Source organism: Phocoena sinus, chromosome 13, assembly GCF_008692025.1.
Source record: "Phocoena sinus isolate mPhoSin1 chromosome 13, mPhoSin1.pri, whole genome shotgun sequence".
Taxonomy (NCBI): Eukaryota; Metazoa; Chordata; class Mammalia; order Artiodactyla; family Phocoenidae; genus Phocoena; species Phocoena sinus.
In genome coordinates this window covers 88,894,128-88,920,836 of record NC_045775.1, presented here as the reverse complement: position 1 = coordinate 88,920,836, position 26,709 = coordinate 88,894,128, and the positions used below count along the sequence as shown (strand labels likewise).

Sequence of the window (26,709 nt, the reverse complement as noted above, 5' to 3'; positions counted from 1 at the left end):
GCTGGGCAGCCCGGGCTTGGCTGGGCATCTCTCGGTCCACGTGGCCTTTCCCACGCAGCTAGCTCGGGCTTCCTCACTGCATGGTGGACTCGGGTGAGAGAGACGTCTGTCTTTGCTGGTGGCTACCTCCCCCATCGTGAGCGTTTTAAAGGCAGGACGTGGAAGCTGCTGGACCTGGGCCTGGTACCTGGTCAGAGCCCCTCCCCTGCTCAAGGTGGGGAGACACAGACTCACCTCTCCATGGGAAGAGGGCAGAGGACCCGTGTCCGTCTGTAACAGGCACGTGGGCTTCTCACTTTCGCACATCTTCTTCTCCACCAGAGACGGTGTATAGCGTCCCCAGGTGACTACACTGACCTAGGGATCACCCACTTTGATTTCAGTTCTTATGTGAGTAAAACCCCTGCCCTTGCATTACGGTCTTGTCCTCACCTGCCTCCTGGTTTTCCTGGAGGCCTGGAGGTAGGGGAGGAGTCCCCTCTGCGAGCCCCTCCCATCAGATGGGCTTCCGGAGTGTCTGCTTGCTGCTGAGGCCCCCCTTACCCCACTTCCTCCCTCCTTCCTCCCTGCCCCCCACTTCCCTGAAAGCCCCTGCCCCAGCACCTCACACAGCACGTGGCCCCAACTTGCCAGTAGGCCCCCATCCCCACCCCCAAGGCTGGAAGGGGCAGCTTCCCAGCCTGGCTTCCCCCCAAATGGTCTCCCCACTTCTTCCAACACCATCACCAGCACACAGCTGTGCACACCTGCAGACACACAGCTCCCACCCTCAACGCACACACACACACACACACACACACACACACACACACATCATTCTTTCAACCAGTACTTACTCAGGGCCGGCCTGTGCTGGGCTCTGGGCTGTCCAGCTTAAAGCTCCCACAGCTCACTTAGTATTCCTTATGTTTGTCCTTTTCCAAGGCTTTGCTTGCATTACTATATATGTAGATCAATATATAATAGTTTGCATCTAATAACCCCAGACTCCTAATCCTTCCCTCCCCGTACCGCCTTGACAACCACAAATCTATTCTCTATGCCTGCAAGTCTGTTTCTGTTTCATAGATAAGTTCATTTGTGTCATATTTTAGATCCCACATATAAGTGATATCATATGGTATTTGTCTTTCTCTGTCTGACTTCTTCACTTAGTATGACAATCTCTAGGTCCATCCATGTTGCTGCAAATGGCATTATTTCGTTCTTTTCATGGCTGAGTAATATTCCACTATATATATGTACCACATCTTCTTTAACCATTCATCTGTCGATGGACATTTAGGTTGCTTCCATGACCCTGGCTATTGGGAATAGTGCTGCAGTGAACATAAGGGTGTGTGTATCTTTTCAAATTAGAGTTTTTCCTGATACACGCCCAGGAGTGGAATTGTGGAATCATATGGCAACTCTAGTTTTAGTTTCTTGAGGACCCTCCATACTGGTAGGAGAGGCCCCCTGTGAAGACTGGCTCATATAGGGACGGGGGAAAGAGCAAGTGCAACTATGACGACTCCGTGATCCGCTATCAGCCGCATTAGGTGCGTTTCTTATTGACATTTTGTCGTTTCCTTTAGCGCCAGGCACTGTGCTTGCTACCTGAGTAACAGAAAGGCGATCATCGTGGGCTGCGCCACTGAGTGGAGAAGAGGGTCCTTCTCTCTGACTCTGTATCTTGTCCTTTCATCTCAGCCTCCTTCCTCACCCTTTCCCAGCTGGAGGCTCGCCTAGCTCTCTCATCTCCTCCCTCGTTTAGAATTTTGACATCTGTCCCTTTTATTCCATCAGAGGCTCACGGTGAGGGCGATTATCCGGGGGCTGCTTTGAGGTCCACAGACACCTCGACATCACCTCACCCTGCAGCCTCAGTCCCTGGGTCATCGCTTACTGGGGCCCTTCCGGAAGTTTCCGTGAAACGCAGAGCCCGCCGTGCTGCTGTACAGTATCTGAGCTGTGAGCCTGTGGTGGTCTGATGAGAGGTGCGAGAGGGCGGACTCTGCTGAGCCCTCCTGCCTGCTTCACCAAACTGGAATCTGTAACCCAGCTGCAGGACAGAACCTTGTTGGGATGGGCCCGGGTCAAGCAGCCCTCGGTGGGGAGGTAGACACATCACTGAGGTGCCTCCGGAGGTTTTCCAAGGTACACCCACCGCATCTCCCCTCTCCCAAGACCCTCAGCTGAGGTGGCGGTGATCTCGGCTGGCCTCGGCCGGCAGCGGCTTGAAGCAGGGTTTCAGTTCCCAGCCAGAGATCGAGGTCGGGCCGCGGCAGTGAGAGCACGGAATCCAAGCCACAAGACCCGTGGTCAGTGACAAGGCCCTGGCCCTTCGGCTTTGCAGAAAAGAACTCCCACAAAGACAGAAAGTAGTGAAACAAGTAGAGTGTTTATTAGGAGGAAAAGGGTAAAGTACGCGTGGATAGACACACGGGCGGACTCAGAGAGACAGTCGTGCCCTCGTGGCTGTTTGAATCACTTACATGGGGCATTTCTTCCGGGTTTCCTTTGGCCGGTCATCTTGCTTTGCCTGGTTCTGAGTCCGTATTTGGTTTATCTCAGGGTCCTCCCCGTGTGTGTGTGCATCTCTCAGCCGAGATGGATTCTAGTGGAGAGGCCTATGGGTAGACTTGACATCACTCCCTTTTTGACCTCCAAGGAGCTTTCTAATCGGGGAGGTCTCCTGACTTCGAGAATGAGGAATCTGTGGTCTCTTCCCTTCTCTCTGGGCAGGGCCCAGCCTCCTGTCTTGATTGTCCTGCTATTCTCGTCAGGGAGTATCGGGCCCCAGGGGACAAATCTCCACTTGCTTACCTTGGTGGGGGGGGGGGGGGGGCATTACGTCCTGCCTCAGTGGGACCCCTTGTCTTACAGATGTGAGGGTGGGGGGCGTGTGACCCCCGAATGAGGCCGAAGCTCCGGATGACCCTGGATTCTGACGCCCCTTCTAACCCTCCCGAGACCCTCTAAAGAGACTGTCCCCAGCGCTGTCCCGCGCGCCTCACCGTGACACCCGGCTGTTTTTCAGGTCCATCCCGCCTCCCGCCGCCTCGGGACGCCAGGTGCTGACCCCGCAGACCTGCCATGAAACCACACTTGAAGCAATGGAGACAAGGAATGCTCTGCGGGATATTCGCTTGGGGTCTCCTCTTTCTGGCGATCTTCCTGTACTTCACCGACAACAACCCTGCCCAGCCCGCGCCCAGCTCCTTCTCCTTCCTGGAGACCAGGAGGCTGCTGCCCGCGCAGGGAAGGCAGCGGGCCATCATGGGCGCCTCGGAGGGCCTGCCCGAGGGCGCGGACGCTCGCAGGGGGCTGCCCCGCAGACACCCGTATGGCCCCCTGCGTGTGGGGCCGGGCGACCTGCGGGCGTGGGCCCCAGACGGCTTTGAAAATGAAGATGACTTCCTTTCGCCCCAGACGGGGAGAACATCGCAGAGCGCTTTGCCGCCAGAGGACGCCGCTCCGGGCACGTCGGGGGGCCCGGAGGGGGCTCTGTCTGCGCGCCGCGCCCGGGGGCGGTGGGCGAAGCGAGGGGCCCGGAGGCAGAGCCGGAGCGCGGCGCCCGGGGTGGGCGAGGACGGGCAGCGACTGTACTCGTCCACGTCCCGGGCGCTCCTGCGCCGGCTCTGGAAGGGCGATGCGTCGGCGCGGATGCTGCACCCGCGCCTGCAGAAGGCCATGGGCGCCTACCTGCGCGCCAACAAGCACGGCGTGAACTTCCGGGGGCGCCGGGCGGCCGGGCGGAGCCGCGCGGAGCTGCTGTGCGCCCTGCGGGGCCGCGTGCGGGTGCGCACCCTGGACGGCAGCGAGCCGCCCTTCTCGGCGCTCGGCTGGCGCGCGCTGGTCCCCGCCGTGCCGCTCGGCCGGCTGCTCCCGCACGGGCTCCGGACCTGCGCCGTGGTCACGTCGGCCGGTGCCATCCTCAACTCGTCCCTGGGCGAAGAGATAGGTGGGTCCCCGCGGCCCCCCCCGCCCCCAGGGTGGCCGCTCCTGCACTGTGTTTCCGGAAAGTCTTAGGTCTTCTTCCTTCCCTGGGACTGAATGACCCCCGGCGGGTGGAATCCCAGCAGAGGTCTCCTTTTGCGGAGACTCAGAGCAGAGACAGGCGTCCTCCGAGGAGCTGGGGGCCCGGGAAAGGGAAGCCCGCGGCCCTCTCACCGGCCCGGTCTCAGGACCCACCTCCTGCAGAGCCCACGTTGTGCACTGACAGCTCCCAGCCGAGCCTCCACCCCTGATGACCGCTTAATGTGGCAGGAGCAGGAAGGACAGCAGGGGAAACCCCACCGGGCGACGAGCCTTAGGGGGCAGCTCCAAACAGGAGTTTGCAGGATGATAACTGTCACTCGTTCAAGGACTAAATCCCTGTCCCTGGGCTCTGCGGAGAGCCCGACAGCTGGTGAGAGCATTGATCCGGTGGGCACCGTCACCTCCAAGGTTGGCACACACCCAGCCTCTGGGCCCCAGCTGCAGCCTGGGCTTCCATCTTCCCTTCTGTACCGTCTTCAAATCCATTCCTGAGCCCTGGAGAACACCCCTGTTAGTCTGGCCTCTCCAGGGAAACAGACCGGTGGGATACATGTAGAGAGAAAGATTTATTTTAAGGCCTTGCCCCCGCCATCCTAGCGGCTGGCGGATCTGAAGTCTGCAGGGCAGCAAGGTAGGCTGGCTGGAGATGCAGATGAGTTGATGTTGCTGCCTGAAGCCCCACATCTGCGGGGCTGGCAGCTCGGGAAGGCCCCTGCATCCGGAGGCAGAAGCCCTGCTTCCCCAGGAACCTGCAGTCTAGTCTAATGCCCCTGAGTCCCCTCAGTGCCCAGCCCACGCTGGTGCTGCCCCCGTGAGCCCTCAGGCTCATTTAGCAAACACGCACGTAGCCTCTACCCTGTGCTGGCTACCGTACTAGGTACCAAGAAAACAAGTGCGGATCAGACACTGCATCTGCCTTGAGTCCAAATGTAAAACAACGCCCTCATACATCCTCACAGGTGGATGGTGTTAGCTCGTAGCTGACCTGGACGTGACCTTCAGGGGGCACTGCCCACTTGATAGAAAGGAATCGTTGTTTCTGGGGCCCACTCATTGTTCCGTGTCCTCGAGGAGTAGCTGATACTCCAGAGCCATCTTGAGATAGGGCGACACCCTTATCATCAGCTTGCACAGCCCAGACCTCCTCCCACTGGCTCCTGGGAATGAGGCTGAATGTGAAATTTTTAAGAAGTTGAAAAAACAAGGCCCAGGTCTGGACTTGCAGCCTGGGGTGTCAGTGTCCCCGAGCTGACATTAAGTAGACTCGTATTCACGCTGTGTGTCACATAAGCTTGCAGCCAAGCCGAGTCGAGCGGCTGCTACCAATTAGGAAGGAGCATTGGTTCAGAGGCCCCCAGGGCCAAGTAAAGCCACACTTCTCCCTGGTTTTCGAAGACCATGATTAATCATGGCAGAAGGAATTTAAGCAGCTTTAAAGCAGGTGGTGACTTGCTTTTGGATTTTTTTTTTTTGCTTTGTTTGAAGCCCCACTGCATCATAGCTGCACATTTGCCTTGCGCTCACCTGCCTGGGAGAATTCCCTTGCTCTTTATTCTGGTGTAAATATCCCTGACCGGAGTCTTGTAAACTCTCCTCCATTCAGAATTTGGAAGAGAGTGAAAGAGACTGGGAGTTCCCCATTTCTGGGGAACATGACACGTCAGTTATATCTCTGTTAGTTTCTAGTATCGGCATTTAATTGATAGCGTCTGCACTTATACAAAGGTTCATGATTAGAATCGTAGAAAGGTAACTGACGAACAAACACACTCAGAAATGTTTTAAATTCTCTATTGTTTTGCCTCAGTTCCTTTGAGTCCAATTTTATAGCCATCGCTACCTTTTTAAGAGTATGTAACGTAACCCAGTTCAGCTCGTAAAGACAAGAAGTCTCGCTTTTTTATAAGCTGGCATCTCTCAGCATCAGCCCTTGTGCCTGCCATGTGCTGACATTTCTCCTTCCGACTCTCCTGAACATACAGAGGCTTATCAACACACAGTAGTTAACACCTCTCCTAGTGAGAACAAATTCACACAGCAGAGTCCTTCAGGAAACTTGGAAGCGGGCATGCTGTACTGTTTAGCTAAATCTGTCTTCGTCCCTAAGCATCTACTTGTGAATCGGCTAAGTGAAGATTAGAAGTCTTGCACGAGGTCGTGGTTTTATGAAAAACTGAGGGCAGAGCTAGAAAAGTTCCTGCGGGTGGCCCCCTGTCTGGCCCCCCTACCCTCCCTGCCTGAGGGCTCAGCCCCTGCGCCCCTCCCCCCCCCCCCCCCCCCCCAGGGAACCAGGGAGGCGCCAGGGTTGCAAGTGGCTCTGCTGGCTGCTGCCTGGGCAGTGCCGTCCTGTTTCCCAGTTCTGTTAGACTGAGTCATACCTTGTAATTGTTTAAACACCTCCACTTTGCATATGTTATTGAAAAGCAGACTGAACTGTTTTGGAAACATGGAACGTTCTTTTCTAGAGTGGTGAGATGATCTTTTTTCAGCCATTCCTGTAAATAATAATAATTTGGTAGTGAGATCAGTAGCAGCAATCCCGTGGAAACACACTGCAGATGAGAAAAGTACTCTGAACTTACAGCTGTCACCTTGAATGGGAGGTCAGGATCTGTTACTTGAAACTAGGATTCTGGGAAGTGTGTGGGAAATGGGAGGGTAGGGAGGAGGCTGTGTAGGGAGGGGGCATCTTCCCGTAGCGAGCTTGGGATTTGGCATCCTGTTACCTTAAAAAAGCAAGAAAGCAGGTCATATAGTCATTCAACAAGCACGGGTCCCCAACTCTCCACCAGATACTGTGCTCGCCACTAGTGACAGAAAGATGGATGAGGCCCATCCCTAACCCTCAGATCCTCTGCTTGCTAGTGGGAAAGACAGACTGTAAACAGACAATTCCAATATCACGGTTAGAAGGACAGAAAGATGCACAGACAGACAGGGAAGACATGACCGCGAGGGCAGACGTCTGAGGAGGGGAATCCAGGCCAAAGGCCAGCAGAGCAGTTGGATGAGAAACAGCACAGTGTGGGGGTGATAAGGGCTGGGGACCACTCTGGGCTGGGGGTAGAGAGCAGACAGGTAAGTTGGACGGGTGGGCAGGAGGTCAGCCACTTCATCCTCTTGGATGTCATTCCCCAGAAATTAGACTTCTCATAATGATAATAGATAGCACTTAGAGGGTGTTTACTGCAGGGAAGTTCTCATCCTCAGTGCTTTTATCTGTGAACAAGCCTTGTGATGCCAAGTGACAGACACGATTATTCCTGTTCTATGGGTAAGGAAACCAAGGTACCCAGAGACACAGAGGGTAGAGCCGGATTTGAACTCCAGTCTGGGTCCCCGAAACTCCAGCTCTGGCCCCTTGGCCTCGCGGTGCAGAGGTACTGAAATCTTTGAAGCAGAGGAGTGATGGGTCAGTGTTTCATTTTGGAAAGATTGCTCCAGAGCCTAGATTGGAGTAAGCACTTTGCAGGAGCCCCAGTGAGGTGAGACAGACCAGGGCGGTGGGTTTGGGGGAGAGGAGAATCATCTCTTGGGCAGGCCATTCCCCGTTCCCCAAAGGCAAGGCGCTGGCTGCCCTTGCAGATTCCTGAGCTCGGGAAGGGAAGGGAAGGGAGCGGTGGGGATGCAGTGCCCAGGGCTGGGCAGGGAGTTCGTGCTGCTATGCCTTTTGGCTGGCTGCTCCTTGCAGGGTTTTCATCTTTCCTCAATGATGCTCTTAGCCTGGCTCTGCTCTCAAGGTCAACGTGAAATGGCTCTAGCCTGGAGATGCCGTCTCCAAAAATGACGCTTTGCTTTCTTCCCCTGTGCTGGCTGTCTGATCATTCCTCCCTCTCTAAATGTGAACGGACAGCTTAGTGTTGCAGGTGGTTATCTGGGAGAAGCACACCCAGGTGCGCATTTACGAATGTGTCCATGTGACGGGCTCTCTCAGCTCATCGTCCCCACACGCCCCCTCCCATCCTGGTCCATCCTTCTCCCGGCCAGCTGGGGGAAGTTCAGTCTCATCCAGGGCAGCCCCGTCCCTACCTGCCTCTCTGTGTCCTCCATGAAACTGACCTTTTAACTCTTCAGCCTCATATGACTTCCAAAGGAGTGAACCTAGATTACCTTTCTGCGCCCTGTCCTTTGTCAAGTTGTTCTAAGGCTTAAAACACACCTCAGTGTAGAACACCAGCTTTTAAAAGCTGGGACATTGTCCGGGGTGATACGATTCATTAGGAATTTCTACGTAATCAATTAGAAATGCACCCACTACTTGGCAACCTCAGTTTGTTCACCTTACCTCTAGACGAAGGCTGTATCTAAGGGTGGCGTGGTTCGGTGGGAGCACTGGTCCAGGAGTGCCAGCATCCTGCTTCCTGCCCTGGTGCCATCCTGGTTACCTCTGAGTGCCTGGAAGCCACCCCACTGTCTGGGCCCCCCCTCACTCCCTGCCTATGGGAGAGTTGCCCCAGGTGAGCAGGTCACATAGTGTCTGGCCTTGCACTTGGAGCCCCCATGATCCTTTCAGGGGCTCAGAAGGTGACGACAATTTTCATCACAGTACTCGGAGGTCTTTTTAACTGTTGACATCGGAACGGATGATGCAGGAGCAATAGTGGATAAAACTGCTTCTTAGCACAGATCGAGGCAGTGGTACCCACTGTACTAGTCCTCACGGGATGTTTTCCTGCCAAGCTTAGCAGTGAAAGCAAAGCATGCCAGCTCCACGTATGGATGTCCTTAATGAAGCAGTAAAAATGGTTAGTTTGATTAGAGTTCAGTCTTTGAAGTACATGTGTTTTTAAGACCAAATGGGAAATAACACGAAAGCATTTCTGCCAACCAACCCCCGACGGAAGGGCACCGATGTGATTGAGCTGTGAGTGGCACTAGCCGCTTTTGTCACAAAACACAACTATACTTGAAACAGATGACTGATGGACGTACTTAACTTAGACTTGGACATTTGGCAGGTATTTTCTCAGAAAAGGAAGTAAGTAAGCCTTGACTTTTAGGAAAATAACTGACAGTGTTTGTTGCCAGTGATAAAATTAAAGCTTTCAACCCTGAGCTTGGAGGCTTCCCAAACTTAAAAAGTGATGAGATCCGTGGTGACATTAATGATATTTGATACTTTATAATGAAATGCTTCAATATTTGAAAGATCTGCATTACTTATTGAACTGATAGCTTCCAAATGACCGCTGCACCGTGTTACAAAATACACGTGGATGAATCATCCTTTATGTTTTTAATTGAAATATATTGGGTTGGCCAAAAAGTTCGTTCGGGTTTTTCCATACCATCTCACGGAATTTTTTGGCCAACGCAATAGCTGATTTACAGTGTTGTGTTCGTTTCTGCTGTACAGCAAAGTGATTCAGTTATACATACATATATATATATATTCTTTTTCAGATTCTTTTCCATTATAGGTTATTACAAGATATTGAATATAGTTCCCTGTGCTACGCAGTAGGTCCTTGTTGGTTACCTATTTTATATATAGTAGTGTGTATATGTTCATCCCCAACTCCTAATTTATCCCTCCCCCACCCGTTCCCCCTTTGGTAACCATAAATTTGTTTTCTGTCTGTGGGTGTATTTCTGTTTTGTAAGTTAATTTGTATCATTTTTAAAGATTCCACATAGAAGTGATATCACATATTTGTCTTTCTCTGACTTACTGAGTGTGATAATCTCTAGGTCCATCCATGTTGCAGCAAATGGCATCATTTCACTCTTTTTATGGCTGAGTGGTATTCCACTGTATATATGTGCCACATCTTCTTTATCCATTCATCTGTCGATGGACAGTTAGGTTACTTCCACGTCTTGGCTGTTGTGAATAGCGCTGCTGTGAACATCGGGGTGCGTGTGTCTTTTTGAATTAGAGTTCTGCCTTTTCCAAATAAATGGCCAGGAGTGGGATTGCTGGATTATACGGCAACTCTAGTTTTAGTTTTTTAAGGAACCTGCATACTGTTCTCCACAGTGGCTGCACCGACTTAACATTCCCACCAAACAGTGTAGGAGGGTTCCCTTTTCTCCACACCCTCTCAGCATTTATTACTTGTAAACTTTTCTTTTTTTAACTTTTGGCCGTGCCGCACCGTGCAGCACGCGGGATCTTAGCTCCCTGACCAGGGATCGAACCCGCACGCCCTGCAGTGGAAGCACAGAGTCTTAACCACTGGACCACCAGGGAAGTTCCTATTTGTAGACGTTTGCATAATGGCCATTCTGGCCAGTATGAATGGTACCTCATTGTAGTTTTGATTTGCATTTCTCCATTAGCGACTGTTGAGCATCTTTTCATGTGCCTGTTGGCCATCTGTATGTCTTCTTTAGAGAAATGTCTGTTTAGATCTTCTGCCCATATTTTGACTGGGTCGTTTTTGTTTGTTTGTTTTTTTGATGAATCATCCATTTTAAGAGCAAGATTAACTAATGGATTTTAATGAAACAGCACAAAACTTGATACTGCTTCACATTCCACACTGCCACTAACCTTTCAGAAACTAGCTCTTGTGGAGTTACGATGAAGTGTCAGAGGAGAACATTCCTAGTCATCTGGAAAGACTCTTGAAATACTCCCACCATTTTCAACCATATATCTTTTTTTTTTTTTTAAACATCTTTATTGGGGTATAATTGCTTTACGATGCTGTGTTAGTTTCTGCTTTATAACAAAGTGAATCGGTTATACATATACATATGTTCCCATATGTCTTCCCTCTTGCGTCTCCCTCCCTCCCACCCTCCCTATCCCACCCCTCCAGGCTGTCACAAAGCACCGAGCTGATATCCCTGTGCCATGCGGCTGCTTCCCACTAGCTATCTACCTTACTACGTTTGTCAGTGTGTGTATGTCCATGCCTCTCTCTCGCCCTGTCAAAGCTCACCCTTCCCCCTCCCCATATCAACGATATGTCTTGAGTCTTCATATACTTCAACTAAAGCAATATACTGCAGCAGATTGAATAGAGAAACAGGTATATGGAACCAACTGCCTTCTAAAAAGCCAGGCGTTAAAGAGATTTGCAGACATGTAAACAGTGCCCTTCTCACTATTTTTCGAAATGTAGTTATTTCTCATAAAAATGTATTTTACAGATAAATTAATAAACATTTACAAGTTTTCTATTTTACTCACTAATGTGATATATTCTGAAATCTGTAATCCAGATAAACAAAAGGTCTCTGGGTTGTCAGTAATTTTCAAGAGTGTAAAGGCATCCGGAGACCAAAAAGTGAGAACCGCTGCTTTGGGTGTTTGATGAATCAGAGATACGTGATCTCACTTCTCACTCTCTCACAGATGGGCTTTGTTGTTTGCTCCAAGTTAAATTAGGAACGTGCATGGGGTTTTTGAAGCTGAAGAAATCGCATAGAAATTCCCCATCGCTGATTAACTCTGCTTTCAGCCCTTTTTCTGGGAAACACACTAGACTCCACAAAGCAGTCTAGATACACACATATGTCTCGAAATTTCCTGTGTAAAGCATGTCTTTAAAGACCGTGAACACATACCAAGTATCTAACTATAACTTAGAGGATAGAGGGCCACTTGTAATGGATTGATGTGTTTTTATGTTTATTTGCCCCCAGCCAGGATCTCATCCTAAGTAAATAGGATTACAAACAGTGCGTGTGTGGGTATCTGAATTTTATTGGGGTCTAGTTAGCTTCAGGTATTGAAAGGTTTGCTTTAAGATATTTTCCTAAATTATGCTGATTTTCATGCAGAGGGAAAAAAAGAAGTAAGTTTGTCATTTATGTGCCCTCAGATTCCCACGATGCAGTTTTGAGATTTAACTCTGCTCCTACACGTGGCTACGAGAAGGATGTTGGAAATAAAACCACCGTCCGCATCATTAACTCCCAGGTAAGATGGGTGGACTGTTTTATAGGTAAATAGCTTAACTGGGTGAATGAAGGGAAATCACCCAGTTATCCATGACCACGACCTTGCTTATTTCTAAAAGTCTTGTAATTATAAAGAATTAGTGAGGAAAAGTGCAGAGAAATGGGAATTCGTGTGTGCTGCGAGTAGGAAAAAAGAGTAAATAAGATCAAAAGGAAAAATCAGAGTAGAGGTACAAATATATATATGTAGCATATTGCATTTCGTGAACTGAGGAAAAGAAAGGTAAACGGAGTAAATCATGGGGATGGAGGGGAGAAAAGCAAAGGAACAGAATTCAAGGGTCAGAAGAACAGCTCAGAAACTTTACTTTGTTATTGAACATTTTAAAAGGAAAATATCTCTTTTTTGTATGTTCTCAACGTTTTCCAAAATTCATAGCAAAATTAGCCTCAGAACAGACCACAACAATTTCTAGAGTTTCAAACGGTATAAAAAAAACGGGGTGATGAGCGATTTATGGTGAGTTTGTTGCAGAACCAAAGATCAGCTTTCTTCGTCTGGCTCTGGGCTCACAGCCTACAGAGGTAAGAAACAGGCCCCGGTTTCCTGAATTCAGAGACGCCACTGATTGAAGATTCCTCATCTGTCTGATGACAGCTTTTAAGAGAGGAGGAGATAAGCCCCAGCAAATTACAGGTCCCTTGTGAGATACTCCCTAACTTCAGAGATATTAAAATGTGAAGCAGAAGAGGGCATCTTAAAACCTGTGGGAAAATTCCATCTTAAAAATGAAGCAAGTCAAATGCATCCTTTTTCCCCCAGACTATAGTTGACAAAAGCTGATTGGCAGGTGAGACTGAAGGACTCACTCAGGACCAGAGAGGGCCCCAGAGCGGGGACAGTCATACCGGGTGGATTCACGTCTCCTGGCCTCTGGGCCCAGTTTGTCCTGAGTTTGGCGCTCGGTGGGCCTTCTAGGCCTGCAGCTGTTGTTGGCGGGGGCTTACTCGGCCAGGAGTTGCATGAGGAGCTGGTGCCTCTAGATAACTCCAGGGCTGCTTTTTTTTTTGATGGCGCCGCATGGCTTGCGAGATCTTAGTTCCCCGACCAGGGATTGAACCCAGGCCCTCGGCAGTGAAGGCCCAGAATCCTAACCACTGGACCGCCAGGGAAATCCCTGGTTCTTTTCTTAAAAAAGAAAGCCCTCCTTTGTCTAAATATTTCCTGAGTGCCTTAGCGTGTAAAGCCTGCCTCTCTCCCTCCCCCAGAAAGTCTGAGGAACATTTGTTTTTTCTTGCTCCAAAACTCCTTTTTAAAATTTTTGCCTCTTTTTAAAATGTAATTGTGAAGGCCCAGAGCCTTGTTTTGAAATGATTCTGCTACGTATTTGCAGATTCTGACCAACCCCAGGCATCACTTCACTGACAGTTCGTTGTATAAAGATGTCATCTTGGTGGCCTGGGACCCAGCTCCGTATTCTGCAAACCTTCACCTGGTGAGTATTTCCTTGGTGCCCCCACCCTTGAGGGTCAGACAGCGCCTTTGACCGATACGTAATGGGAGTAAGTCAGGGATTAAACTTTGACGGGCAGAATGAAACCAATCGTGGGTGCGAGTTAAATTCACATATGTTCACACGGTTTGAGTCCCGGTTGCAGTAGCACCCTTGCTGAGCGAAGTCCCTCTGATGCTAAAGTGTTTTTTCTGGAGGATTTAAAAAACAAAAACAAATGGACAATGTCTAGATGTTCAGAAAGTCCTAGCGACACCAGAGCTTGGGCTGCTTAAACTCCGAATTTTTCCATTGTGAGATGGTTACATCACCTTTCAAGTAGTTACAAGACCTTTTGAAATACATGGGAAGTTCTTGGCAAGAAAGGCTAACCTTTGTGAATCCTTATTATTGAAATGGAACGTGTCACAGGCTTTTCCTGAGTGTGCCACTCTCGGCTTCTGCCTCCAAATCTTTTTAATCTTATACGATACAGTGTAAACAAGGTTATTACTAGCCATCAAAATATAAGCAAGTTATCGATACATTCACAGCCTCTCTACTTTTGGTGAAACCTGGGATGGAGAGCCAGCGCACTTGTTCTGAAAGGGGGCTGGGAAGATCGGTTACAGTTTAGCCCCGTGAGCGAGGCTGTCAGCTGTGCCAGTGTCTGTGGACTCATTCTGCCGTGACCCGAGAGGATGCCAGCTTCCTAAGACAAATGTGGGAACAGAGCTCACCCCACCAGGGGGTAACTATCCAGGAGAGCTTCCCACAGTCGGTGGTCCCTCTGGAAGGAGCATTCTGTCACCATGCCTCCTAAGACAGAGGCTGGACACATACCTGGCGTGATTATAACTGTTCTCAACCAGGGGTTCACATCGGCGTCATCTGCAGCACCACTGTTCAGAGTATCCGTCAGAGACCATTTCCCAGGAATCCGGGTGTATCCAGCCTCCACGTGTGGGATTTTTTGTTTTTTTTAAATATTTATTCATTTGGTTGCACTGGGTCTTTGTTGTGGCAGGTGGGCTCCTTAGTTGTGGGATGCGAACTCTTAGTTGCGGCATGCATGTGGGCTCTAGTTCCCCGACCAGGGATCGAACCCGGGGCCTCTGCATTGGGAGCACGGAGTCTTCACCACCGCACCACCAGGGAAGGCCCCCACGTGTGTTTCCAAGAATGCTCTCTGGTTGATTCTCCTACACACCGTCTACTGAGAACCGGCATCAAGTGGGTGTTTGCACTTGTCAGCTTCCTTCCAGCCTGGGGTTCTGTGGTTTTAAGTTCTGACAGCTTTCTTGCTGTTGGTGGACCCATGAGAGGCTGTGGCTGTCGGCCCCTGCTTTCCCTCTCCCTGCCCCAGGGTTTGGGGGCACAGTTCACTAAAGATGATCTGGCCCGTCCTTGTCAAAATTTTTAAAGCCTCAGACCCCACTCAACCAGGGACTACGCCTTGGGATCTTCATCCGAGCCCATCTTTGCCCGAGGTGTCTGTTTGAAAGGACTGTCAGAACCCTATGAGCTGAGCCTCTCCCCACACACCTCCAAATCCCATTTCTCGGTGGCACCTGAGACACTTCTGAAGCCTTGTTTTTTTAAATCAACCTTATTGTTTATTTTTTCCTTACAGTAATTTTTGTGTAACCGACCTAAGTGCACATTTTGATGGGTAGTAGCAAGTGTATACAGTCCTGTATCCAGCACCACAATTAAGGAACAGAATCTTTCCGCTGCTGCAGAGTCCCCTGTGCCCACCCATCTGTCTCCCAGACCCGACCCGAGACCCAGGCAATTACTGACATCTTTCTGCGCTAGAGATTAGATTGGGAAAACATATTTCTGAAATACAGTGATTGAAACTACGGCCATGGGCCATCCGGCCATGTTTCTTTGTTTTTGTTTCTTTTTTTTCTTCTTTTTCTTTTTGTTTTCTTCTTTTTTGGGGGGGTGTATGCCCCTGTTTTTGTAAATAAAGTTTTATTGGAACACAGCCTCGCCCATTCATCTTGTACCCTCGGTGGCTGCTTTCCAAGTAAATACGCAGCAGAGCCCAGGAGTAGCAGCAGAGACTCTATGGCCCTAAAACCCTGATGTGTTTACTATCTGGCCCTTTCCAGAAAAGTCCAGTGACCCCGCCCTAGCCCTTCTCCCTCATTTTACTAAAGAATAAGGCACCAGTCCCCCAGGCTAGACCTCAGCTCTGTACTCACCCCCTCATCCAGTGTGGAAATGCCTGCAGAAGAGGGGTTCCGCATCCCCTCCCAGCCCGGCCCCTCAGCGTCTAAATACCCTGCAACGCGGGCGCCGCCCGGCTTCCCATGGCGTGGTCCTCTGACTGTGTTATTTTTTCGTCTTAGTGGTACAAGAAGCCGGATTACAACCTGTTCACTCCGTATGTTCAGCACCGTCAAAGAAACCCAAACCAACCGTTTTACATTCTCCACCCCAAGTTTATCTGGCAGCTTTGGGACATCATCCAGGAGAACACGAAGGAGAAGATCCAGCCGAACCCGCCGTCCTCGGGCTTCCTTGGTAGGTGGATGCCGGAAGGTGGGATGGCTGGGCAGCGGGGTGAGGCTTAGGGTTTAACAAGTACACACTCACGTTAGATGATAAGAGCACCTAGAAGGTGGCTTTACAGGGAAAATAGATGAACTGAAAACAGCGCAAAGACACTGTCCCAGTTCCCAGTGGGCATGTAACACGCCCCACAGCCCAACATTTCCAAGGGTGAAACGAGGACTGCTTTACCTTCCCTCGTGACGGGTGGGTCAGGATGGGCCCGGCTGGGTGACCCCTTTGTTCCACAGGCCTCGTGGGGTCACTTGCAGGTATTCAGCTGTGTCATGGGGTGGCCTCACTCCCCTGCCTGGCCCCTTGGCGGGGACAGCTGGGAGGCCGGCTCAGCTGGACTGGTGACCGTGTGCCTGCAGGCGGTGGCCTCGAGGGAATTGGACCCTTGACGGGAGCTCAGGGCTCCTATCAAGTGTTCCAACGACAGGAAATCGAAGCTGCGGTTTCTCAGGGCTGGAGGCCTGGGGACTCTCTGTGGGTCACCGAGAGACTCAAGGGCCGGAGACCCCAGGGCCACCTGGGACCTACCACCCGCTCGCGTGCACATTGGTGATGTGGGCCCGGATGAAGGATGGGAGTTTGTGGCCAGAGGACCACACCCGAGACGTTGCAAGTTTCCTGGTAGGTCTGGGCTTTGAGTAGCCGGATTCTAGAGCCATGTCCCACTGTCTCCAGCAGACCCGCCAGCTGCAGTCTGAGGATGGACTTCCTGTAACGAGGGCATCACAGTTGGTTCTTGTGTATTTTTCTGTAGCCAGGCTCCGATCCACAAGTTTGTGGTCTTAACCCACTTCTTTTCCTGTGTTTCAGCCTCTTGCCCCAACATTTCCTTGGTTTTACCTGAATAGGGTAATATTAAGGGAGGTCTTAGATCCCCTTGGCCATAAGAAAGCTACAGTGGAACCGAGGATAGTAACTTTGTCCATAAACCACTGCTAATGTTCTCCACCCTAACTTCGACGAATTTACACCCTGCACCTTAACTCGGGTGCGCGGTCAGTCCCCATGACTAAAGGAGCGTTTGTGGAGGTGACACGGGGTGGTGAGGGGTGCAAGGCGCCGGAGTATCCGAAGCGAGGCTTGCGGGTTTTGAAGCGGGTTCGAGGTACTATAATAATGTGAAATATTTTACGCAGAATTCAAGACAGATTAACGACGCTGCGTGCTGTCTTCCTCAAGCATAGCTCCTCCCACCCATTTTATGTCGTGCCATCAGGATGCTTTGTTTCCAAGTCACTTTGCGAAATCCTAAGTGCGGCCATGGCTCACGGGCCCAGCCGCTCCGCGGCATGTGGGATCTTTCCAGATCGGGGCTCGGACCCGTGTCCCCTGCATCGGCAGGCGGACTCTCAACCACTGCGCCACCAGGGAAGCCCAAGTGCTGTATCTTTTGTGCGGTTTCACGGACTCCTGCGGACTCAGGGAAGAGTGTGTAACGGGGTGGAATGAGGCTGAGACAGCATAACAGGACACGGCCACCTGATCAAGCCTTTTTCCCATCCGTGCCTCCCCGTGAATTCCTGTGGCCGATATTTGATTACAGCAAGAGCTTGGGAGACCAGTGAGGGCTGTCAGGTACCCTTACTGTCGACGCGCAGTTTGCAAGTTTCCACTGACATAGTCGTAGCTGGAGAACACTATCTCCTCATGTGTTGAAAGAAATCCTGCCACCTGTGGACAGCTTCCTTTCACAGCTATTTGCTGAACGTTTGTTTGGAGTTTTCAGGGGCTGCTGCTTGCCTGGGTGGCATCTTTTCCGGGATGAAGGGGACTGCGGTCGGATGTCACTGCAGGGGTGGTGGCTGGGCTGAGCGACAGTCCTTCTCTGCTGTCACTGGGTTTCCAGCCACGGGCGGGTCACTTACTTGTGTGAAAGTCCCTGTGCTCCTGGGAGAAAAGGGAGTCATAACAACACCTTTCTATCAGGCCATTCGCAATCGTTATTATTTTCTAGCACCGTCCTGTCCAGTATAGCGGCTACTAGCCACAGGTGGCTGCTCAGATTTAAGTTAATTAGGATTAAATCAAAGGAAAACTTCTCTTCCTCGGTGCACGAGCCCCATTTCAAACTCTCAAAGCTACGTGCTCCCGGTGGCTCAGTCCTAGGCAGTGTAGACAGAGACCGTCTCCACCACAGGGAAGGTTGTAAAGGACAGCACCGCTACATCCTGCTGACCACAAAAGGATGAAAGGGAGCTCATGGAGAAGGTATCAGGGTCCCACTGGACACTGTGCCCTGTGGGTGGGGACACACGTGATAGAAGATGTTTGCTATTATCAATCAGATTTCCGGAAGATAAATTCCCAGGAGTATGAGTGCTGACCAAAGGGTGTGGCGTGTCGATCACTGTTGGGAAGCGCCGACTTACCGCTGTTTCTTTGAATTCTGACCAGAGGCCGTATTTGTCCTTCTGGGTCACAGAAGGACAGCCTTACAATAGTAAGTTCATCAGAGACGTATGCCGTGAGCCATCCGCTTCTCCGGAGCAGCAGTGAAGGGATTCTTACCCCTCTGGCACTGCACATGTATTTTTTAAATTAGAAGGAAGTAGCGCGGATCCAGGCGATTTAGATGCTCCGGGGACCGGTTTCTCTGGAGCAACTCCTTCACTTTGTTAGGACCCTTCCCCTCAGCCCGCCGGGAGCTGCTTGTTCACACCTGAGGGACATTTCTCTTTCATCCCCAGTTGGATACTGGAGGTTTTCTCTCGTTCTTTGGTACTAGGAGGTGGGTTTCGACCGCACCGTGGCCTGGCTGAGGACAGGGAATCGTTTCCTTGGAATCCCATTGTTGCGGTGTAGCTCTCATACAGACGGATGTTGTCCTAGAAGGTCCGTAATCTCGTCTGGGGTCCTGCAGCCTGGCCGGATGGTTTTGCCACCTGAGGTGGTGGGGCCTCCAGCCAAGCAGGAGGCCCAGCTTCACCCCCCGGGGCTCGGGGCTGAGCATCGTCAGGCAGACGGGCCTGGTGCACCGGCCGGACCAGCAGCATAGAGAAGGGACTCCTCTAGCCTACAGGTGACAAGGCCTTTATTGTACAAACCACCAACGCCTCGTCCTGCCTCTACTGATTATATCGTAAGTGATGTTTCTAGAATTCACGGATGCAAACGCCATAATTTCAGCCTAGTTAATACCTGCACGAGAATGATATGCTTAAAAGCCAGTCATAACTCCCTTCCTTTCCGTTTTATTTTGAGTTTCGGGTTCTAATTTTCCAATATATCATCCAAACTCAGATGTTAACACAAAATAGTAACACATTAACCCAAACTAATAAGCCACTTAACATCCATATTTATGAGTGTATAAAATAGATCACACTATGTTGATCAGGGACAGTTTATTACATTTACAGTTTTTACATTTAAATTCACTATTCACATTAAATAGTGAATCCTGATCAAATAATACAATACAAATGAGCTAAAAACTTGGCTTTCAAGTATTATTTATGCATTATATGATTTTACTTAATATAGTAGATGCTTATTTTATTTCATGAAATGCAAATTTCCAAACCATCTTTTAATTACAGCTATTTGCTGGAAGTATCACTTCAAATGTCATTTGTGCTCCTTCAATAACCTTAAATATAGTTCTCTTGATTTTCCATCTTATGATGAATTTATGGGGAAACCACAGAATACCTGCTAGATTGCCATTAGATCAGCATATTCAATACACTTAAACTTTCACCCTCAGCCCTCGTTCAGAAGCATATTTTGCAGAGTTTTATGGACATTCTCAGAAATTTCTGGTTTACCTCACATGTGATTACGTTCAAGTGTTACCTGGAATGGATGAAAGCCAGTATTTTTCCCGTCACTTGCATTAGGTTCTGTTTATATCCATAGCTTATTTTGCTCCACGTTAAAAGGATCCGTTCATCAAGGGAAAAAATCCTATTACTGTGAACGATTTGGGGTGCTATTACTTTAAATATTTTGCCAGGTGCAAAGTAAGACAATTTTCGTTTGAGCACAATTAAGGTAAAGGCTCAATGATTAAACTCTGCTGGACTCTGACACGTATCAAAGGCATCTATGTATATGCAAAGTAGAGTTTTATAGGGGAACCTCATTCATTCAGGATCTGTGATCATCTGAACATGGGTGGAAGTTTGCTTTTTATCCAGGTTTTGGACAAATAAATGAGTGTACATACTGCTTGTTACGCTGAGTCATATCATGTGACATTTTATTAAGACCAGTGGAAATGCTTTTTAATTGGTTTGATAATTATATTGAATTACACAACATTTTAAAACCCATAATTTGGCAAATGAATGCCTCTCGGGTCATAATTGCCCAGGAAAATTTGCACTTTTTTTCCTTCAAATGAATCCCTCCTCGTTTGTAAAAACTTAACATTAATTGAGTTATGAATTACGTTCAAAGATTTTTAACAACTGGCTGCACACCCATTTTGATTGGCTTCGAAAAATATATTAAAAAGTGTCTGAGTATTGATCCGCCCATCAAAAAGTCTGGCTCCACATTGAAAGCAGTAAAATCTTATTAGTGATGAAAGCAGTTACTTTCTGGTAGTCCATAAACAAAATTATGTAACATAAAAGTTCCTTAAGTGACGGTTTAAAAAAATTCTTTACTGAATAGCACAGCCTTAGATGGTTTGTATTTGTTTCGCTTTTTGGGTAATCCTGAGCAGTCCTAAGAAAGGAAATGAAAAACACACACAAGAAAAACATTTTTAGCATAACCAGCTGTGAATTCCCCGTGTCGGCTTGGCATGGGGAAATGATTAGGAGCTAACATGATACTGTGAATTTCCAGGTACATACGGCATCTGTGCAAAGAACCACCATGGCAGGCCTGACAGCTGATGGCTGGGAGCCCTGCTTGCAGGGTTGGCCCTTGGCTGGCATCTGGGAGCCTGGGTTTGGGGAGGCCCCCTTGAGTGCCAGGGTGGGTCACTGTGCCCAGACGCTTATGCGGTAGCGGGTCCACGCCCAGCACCTGCTTCCTTCCAGAGTCTGGAATGCTGGTGTGTGCTAGGCACAGCAGGCCTGTAATAAATCATTGGCTATGTGCTGCGTCTGGTGGGTCCTCCTAGCGAATCATCAAACCCAGAAGCGAGCTGGGGCCTCCCAGCACGGTACCTTGTCAGTGTACCTCAGAGAGCATCTGAGGACCCCGTGTTGGTGTTGACGTCACTTGTGGAGGACAGGGCCCAGCATCACAGCACGTCAGACATTGTTCTCAGCACAGTAAAGACGCTTTCTTCAAGTTGTCCTAAGAACTGTAGGCTACGAGCTTGCCACCTATTGTGAAATTTAAAGTTTCATTCTTTAGTTGGATTTACTTATTTTTTTTCTTAAAGAAACTTTCTCCAAATTCCCAGTTTTCAGCACTGTGCCCAGTTGAATACACGTGTGAGTTTAACTGAAGAGGCTTCTAACCGTGCTTGACAGCTCTGGTCTCCCCCGGTCTGGTTCCAACCCTATAGGTCCCGCGGTCTCTCCTCCCCACACACATGCCCCAAGCTGTGCCAGGACTGTTACACCCCTCCTGACATTGAGGTCCGCCTAGGTCCCCTTTGCAATACATGAAGAAGTTTCATCTTCAGGGTTTTGTGTGTGACTAAGTACTCTTAACTCCTAGGAAAAGTGATGTGCAGATATAACCACATTTAATTATGATTTTCAGTATTTATTATATGGCAGAGTCTGAATCTAAACTCAAGTTTATGTGTGACGTCGGCCTTAATAAATTAATAAGCAGAGTATGCGTATGCCAAATGCAATGACCACGCCGTCTAAAAAAATGTAAATAAGAGAAAATATCCTCCACCTTTGCGTCCATAAACCTTGTCCACCTTTCACCTGTACCAATGAGTTATAAACTGATTTCCCCTCCCTTTGAAGGTGCTGCCATACCGATTCTGGTATCAGTACTACAGCTGGCTGTCACTTGATCACTTAGAGCAGATTCGGCTCTAACTTCAATTTTAGGATGCCCTGGACCAAGGCTAATGGTTATAGGAGCCCACAAGTTCATATGGAAGCACAAAATGAGATGCAAAAGCCAGGAGGATGCACACAGATGACTCAAAATAAGACACTTCTGAACCTCTGTCGGCCTTCAGTTTGGACGGCCGTGAACTACCTAGCAAATGTCAGTATTTCTGAAGCTCTAGAAGTCACTTTAAAATATAAAGTGTATATGAAAATGCAAAAATATACCTATTTACTTAGTGAAACCATAACTTTTTGCCCAGTCATATGACGAAATCTATGTTGTCTATTTAATAAATACGTGATTTAAAATGTATTGATAGTAGTTCACTAGCAGTAAGAGGAAACGTCGTCTCTGGAAAACTTTCCAGAAAACAGTAACCAGATTCGAGCACTTAGTAGACCTTTGAGGCCAAGTAGTTGGCAAGGACACCTAGAGAAATTACTCAGACTTCTTCTTACTTGGGTGGGAGTAGCGGTTCAACTCCAGGTTAGTTGTCTAACATGCAGAATGGTTAGCTACTAAGGAGACACTTCCGGGATCCTTACAGCAGAGTTTTTCAAAGAATACGTGTGTGACACCATCCCGGTCCTCCAAGCATGGTAAGCAGACCAGCACTGGTCCAGGAACGTTTGTTATTAGTCTACGACTAGATCAGTGTAGAAACTGAAAGTATTTGGAAGGTTTTATAGCAATTTGACATAGCATGGCAACCTAATATGTGATCATCTTTCTAGTAGTTCATTGTTCGTGTATTTTACAGAAGTATTGGTCTGTGATGGATAGGAATTTTTTTAATGGCCCTTCACCACAGGTTGTGTTGTTTAGGAATGCTTGTTAAAAATTCCGTTTCCGGGGCTTCCCTGGTGACACAGTTCGTGCCCCGGTCCGGGAAGATCCGACGTGCCGCGGAGCGGCTGGGCCCGTGAGCCATGGCCGCTGAGCCTGCGCGTCCAGAGCCTGTGCCCCGCAACGGGAGAGGCCACAGCAGTGAGAGGCCTGCGTACCACAAAAAAAAATGCCGTTTCCTTGGGAGTTCCCTGGTGGTCCAGTGGTTAAGACTCCGCCCTTGCAATGCAGGGGGCATGGGTTCGATCCCTGGTCTGGTCGGGGGAACTAAGATCCCACATGCCACGTGGCATGGCCCAAAAACAAAAATCCATTTCCTGGACCCCAACATACACCAGGGAACCCAGGTCTCTAGGGACGGGGACAAGCCCGGGAATCTGCATTTTAACAAGCCGCCAGGTCGTCCTTTCAGGCTGAAGGCTGAGAACTGCTTTCGAGGGAGGACAACAGCGTCTCTCAGGAATGACAGTGGCTTCTCCCACTTGGAGACCAGAGTTGCAAAGGCGACGGCTAGTGCACGCAGGTCGCAGCCCCCGTGGATGAGGCTGTGTTCTGGGCTGACAGTAATGGGACTGTGGTTTGCAGACACAGTTCCACGCTCACTTCTCAGAAGCTTTTGTGCAAGAGACACCCTTGAAGGAGGCTTCCCTGGTGGCGCAGCGGTTAAGAATCCGCCTGCCAATGCAGGGGACACGGGTTCGAGCCCTGATCCGGGAAGATCCCACACGCCGCGGAGCAACTAAGCCCGCGAACCACAGCTACTGAGCCCACGTGCCACAACTACTGAAGCCGGCGCACCTAGAGCCTGTGCACTGCAACGAAGGGTAGCCCCCGCTCTTCGCAACTAGAGAAAGCCTGTGCACAGCAATGAAGACCCAACGCAGCCAAAAATAAATAAATAAATAAATTTATTAAAAAAAGAAAAAAAAAAGATACCCTTGAAGCCTCTTCACTGTGCTGCAGGAAAACCGTTGTAATAAACATACGGAGGGAGGATGTTCAGGGATGAATCCTTCATGAAGGACTCTGGGATGCTTTGATGTGGTTCCTTGGGCACAGCTGGCCACACACCACGCCAAGGGAAGGGAGGGCGGGCGGCCAGCGCGAGCCCTGATGGGCAAACACGGAAGCGTCCTCAGCTCCACAGACACAGGCCTGTGACTCTCACCCAGAGACACACACGGCAGAGGCGGCCTTGCTCATCAAAGGTTTAAAGTCACAGGAATAAACGAATGTAATTCTCCGGGCACGAGGCTTTCTCACCCACTGTGTCAATTCCTCATGGGTGATTTTGTGATGATGAAGAGAAACGTACACAGAGCAGGGATACCGGGGGCGGGGGGGGGGGGGAGGGGGCAGGATAGTTCGGGAGTTTGGGATTGACGGGTACACACTGCTATGTTTAAAAGAGATAACCAGTAAGGACTGACTGTAGAGCACAGGGAACTCTACTCAGTATCCTGTAATAACCTAAGTGGGAAAAGAATTTGAAAAAGAATTTAAAAACACAAAAGAGGCAGAGATCTTATCGCCTGTGCCAGGCTGGGCTGGTGCCCACCCCCTCGGTGACTTGAAGCAGGCGCTGGTCCTCGGTTCTCTCTTGGCTTCACCTGGATCACCTTCACGGTGGGCGGGGCCCACGGACGCGGCAGGGGGGAAGGGAGCCCGCAGAGCTGGGAGGAAGAGGGGGACTGAGCAGGGACTTGAAGTTTCGACGCAGCTGTTGGGAACAGCGTCACTTCCTAGACCTTGACCTGAAGAATCTGTCTCTCGTTAGGAGCGTGGTTTACTCTCAGCCACAGCAGCTTCGTGGCCCGCGCAAGGCGCATCCTAACGTCTTCTCAGCAGGACCCTAGGGTCCCCTCTGTCGTCCTTTCTGCTTCCCATCCTCTTCTTCCCCCCACCCCGCCCCGCCCAACATGGTACCTGCGGCTTCAGGCTTCACCTCCCTGGGGACCTTTCTGGGTCCCCAGGCAAAACCAGGCCCTTCCCACTGCTCCCCTGGGCCCCTCGTGCCGTACTTTCTCCAGTTGTGGGGATTTTCATGCTGCACGCACAGTTGATTAATTAGAAATACAGTCGTCCTCTGCAGAGAGACCTTGTCTGTAACAGGAGCTAACTGTGTGACTTCATGTGTTTTTCATAACAAGGGATATCCTTTCATAAAAGGGCTAAGCATTCTTTTCTTCTTTTCTTTTCCTCTTGGGGTGTTTTTTTTTTTCCTTTGGCTGCACCACGTGGCATGTGGGATCTTAGTTCCCCACCCAGGGATCGAACCCACACCCCTTTCATTGGAGGCGTGGAGTCTTAACCACTGGATCTCCGGGGAAGTCCATATGTTTTTTAAGTTTAAAGAATGTTAACAAAGATGATGGTGGAGCTAGGAAAAGAAAGCTCTTTAGTATAGATCCAGAACGAGATCTGCTCAATGGTCATATGGTTTTATAGCTATCTTGAACATTAAAAAAAAAAGAAAAGAAAGCAACTTTAATATTGACAGTTCCAGTAAAAAAAATAATTTTAATATTAATTTTGAACTCTGTATCTCCATCTCTTTCCGCTGAAGCAACTATTTTAGCATCTGTTTCTTTATAACGTGTTTCTTTGTTATATCACAGTCCTGCCGCACATTAGCTGGACCTGCATGTCGAAGGTGGTACATGGTATTCTGACTTGGGGATGCAGATCTGGCGCTGACTGGCCTTTCCTTAAGTTTGGTCACTTTGTCTTTTCTTCTCACATTCCTGGGCCCCCAGCGGTCAAGTGGATGAGTGAATGTTCCATAGCATCACATCTTAACACGCCCCCAGCCCCCAAACCGTACGCACGCCCCTCACTGGAAGTTAGAGGCACAGAGTGAAGCTGACAAGGAAGGGGGCACAGAGCAGGAATCTCCTGCCCCAGCCGTGCCCCTCCGCCCCCGCCCCTTCAAAGACGTCCCCCACCTCGTTACCTTTAAAAAAGCAAGAAAGCAGGTCATACAGTCATTCAACAAGCACGGGCCCCCAACTCTCCACCAGATCACTGTGCTCGCCACTAGTGACAGAAAGACGGATGAGGCCCAGCCCTAACCCTCAGATCCTCTGCTGTCTGGTGGGAAAGACAGACTGTAAACAGACAATTCCAGTGTCACGGTCAGAAGGACAGAGCGACGCATAGACAGACAGGGAAGACACGGCGCGGAATCCGGATCCCGCGTTGCTCACGGCTCCGGTCTCTCCTGCAGGCATCCTGCTTATGATGAGCCTGTGCAGCGAGGTGCACGTGTACGAGTACATCCCGTCCGTGAGGCAGACGGACCTGTGCCACTACCACGAGCCCTACTACGACGCGGCCTGCACGCTGGGCGCCTACCACCCGCTGCTCTACGAGAAGCTGCTGATGCAGCGGCTCAACACGGGCGCCCAGGGCGACCTGCACCGCAAGGGCAAGGTCGTGCTGCCCGGGCTGCGGGCCGTGCGCTGCCCGCCGGGAGCCTGAGGGGCTGGCCGGGCTCCGAGTCCTGGAGATGCTGGAAGGTGCCCTGGAGGGGGCGCGGCCTTCGGTCGCCAGCTGTGACTTCGTGGTGGCCATGGGGGTCCTTCCCTTTCTAAGCCATTGAGCATTTACGACTGCTTTGAATATAGAAATGGAACTCAAAGAAATAAACTCAAGAAAGTTGCAAAAAACTTTTGTAAAGAATAGCTAGGAAAAAAGCAAATGTATAACAAATGGGTAAATAGCTCCAAAATGTTAGTCTTCTCTTTACTAGGGCTGGTTTCAGCAGCAGGTGTCAGGGATACACCTGACAGATGACACAGTTTGTACCTGGAAGCACCCATGCTGAGGGACAGTACATGTCCCATCAGCTGTGCCACTTGCACGTGCACTTGTCATGAAAGAGCCTAGAGCTGATGACGAACGTCTGGATTAGCGCCCAGGCATGCACTAACAG

The 26,709-nt window shown here is 49.8% G+C and overlaps 1 protein-coding gene across 1 annotated transcript; it reads left to right on the top strand.

Annotated features, from left to right (window-relative positions):
• Positions 1 to 3,037: 3,037 nt before the first annotated feature.
• ST6GAL2 (ST6 beta-galactoside alpha-2,6-sialyltransferase 2) lies at positions 3,038 to 26,265 on the top strand. The gene is made up of 5 exons (XM_032653214.1): positions 3,038 to 3,946; positions 11,799 to 11,896; positions 13,272 to 13,373; positions 15,731 to 15,905; positions 26,002 to 26,265. Exons 1-5 carry the CDS (start codon positions 3,079 to 3,081, stop codon positions 26,253 to 26,255), a joined length of 1,497 nt encoding a protein of 498 aa, XP_032509105.1. The 5' UTR covers positions 3,038 to 3,078; the 3' UTR covers positions 26,256 to 26,265.
• Positions 26,266 to 26,709: the final 444 nt, after the last annotated feature.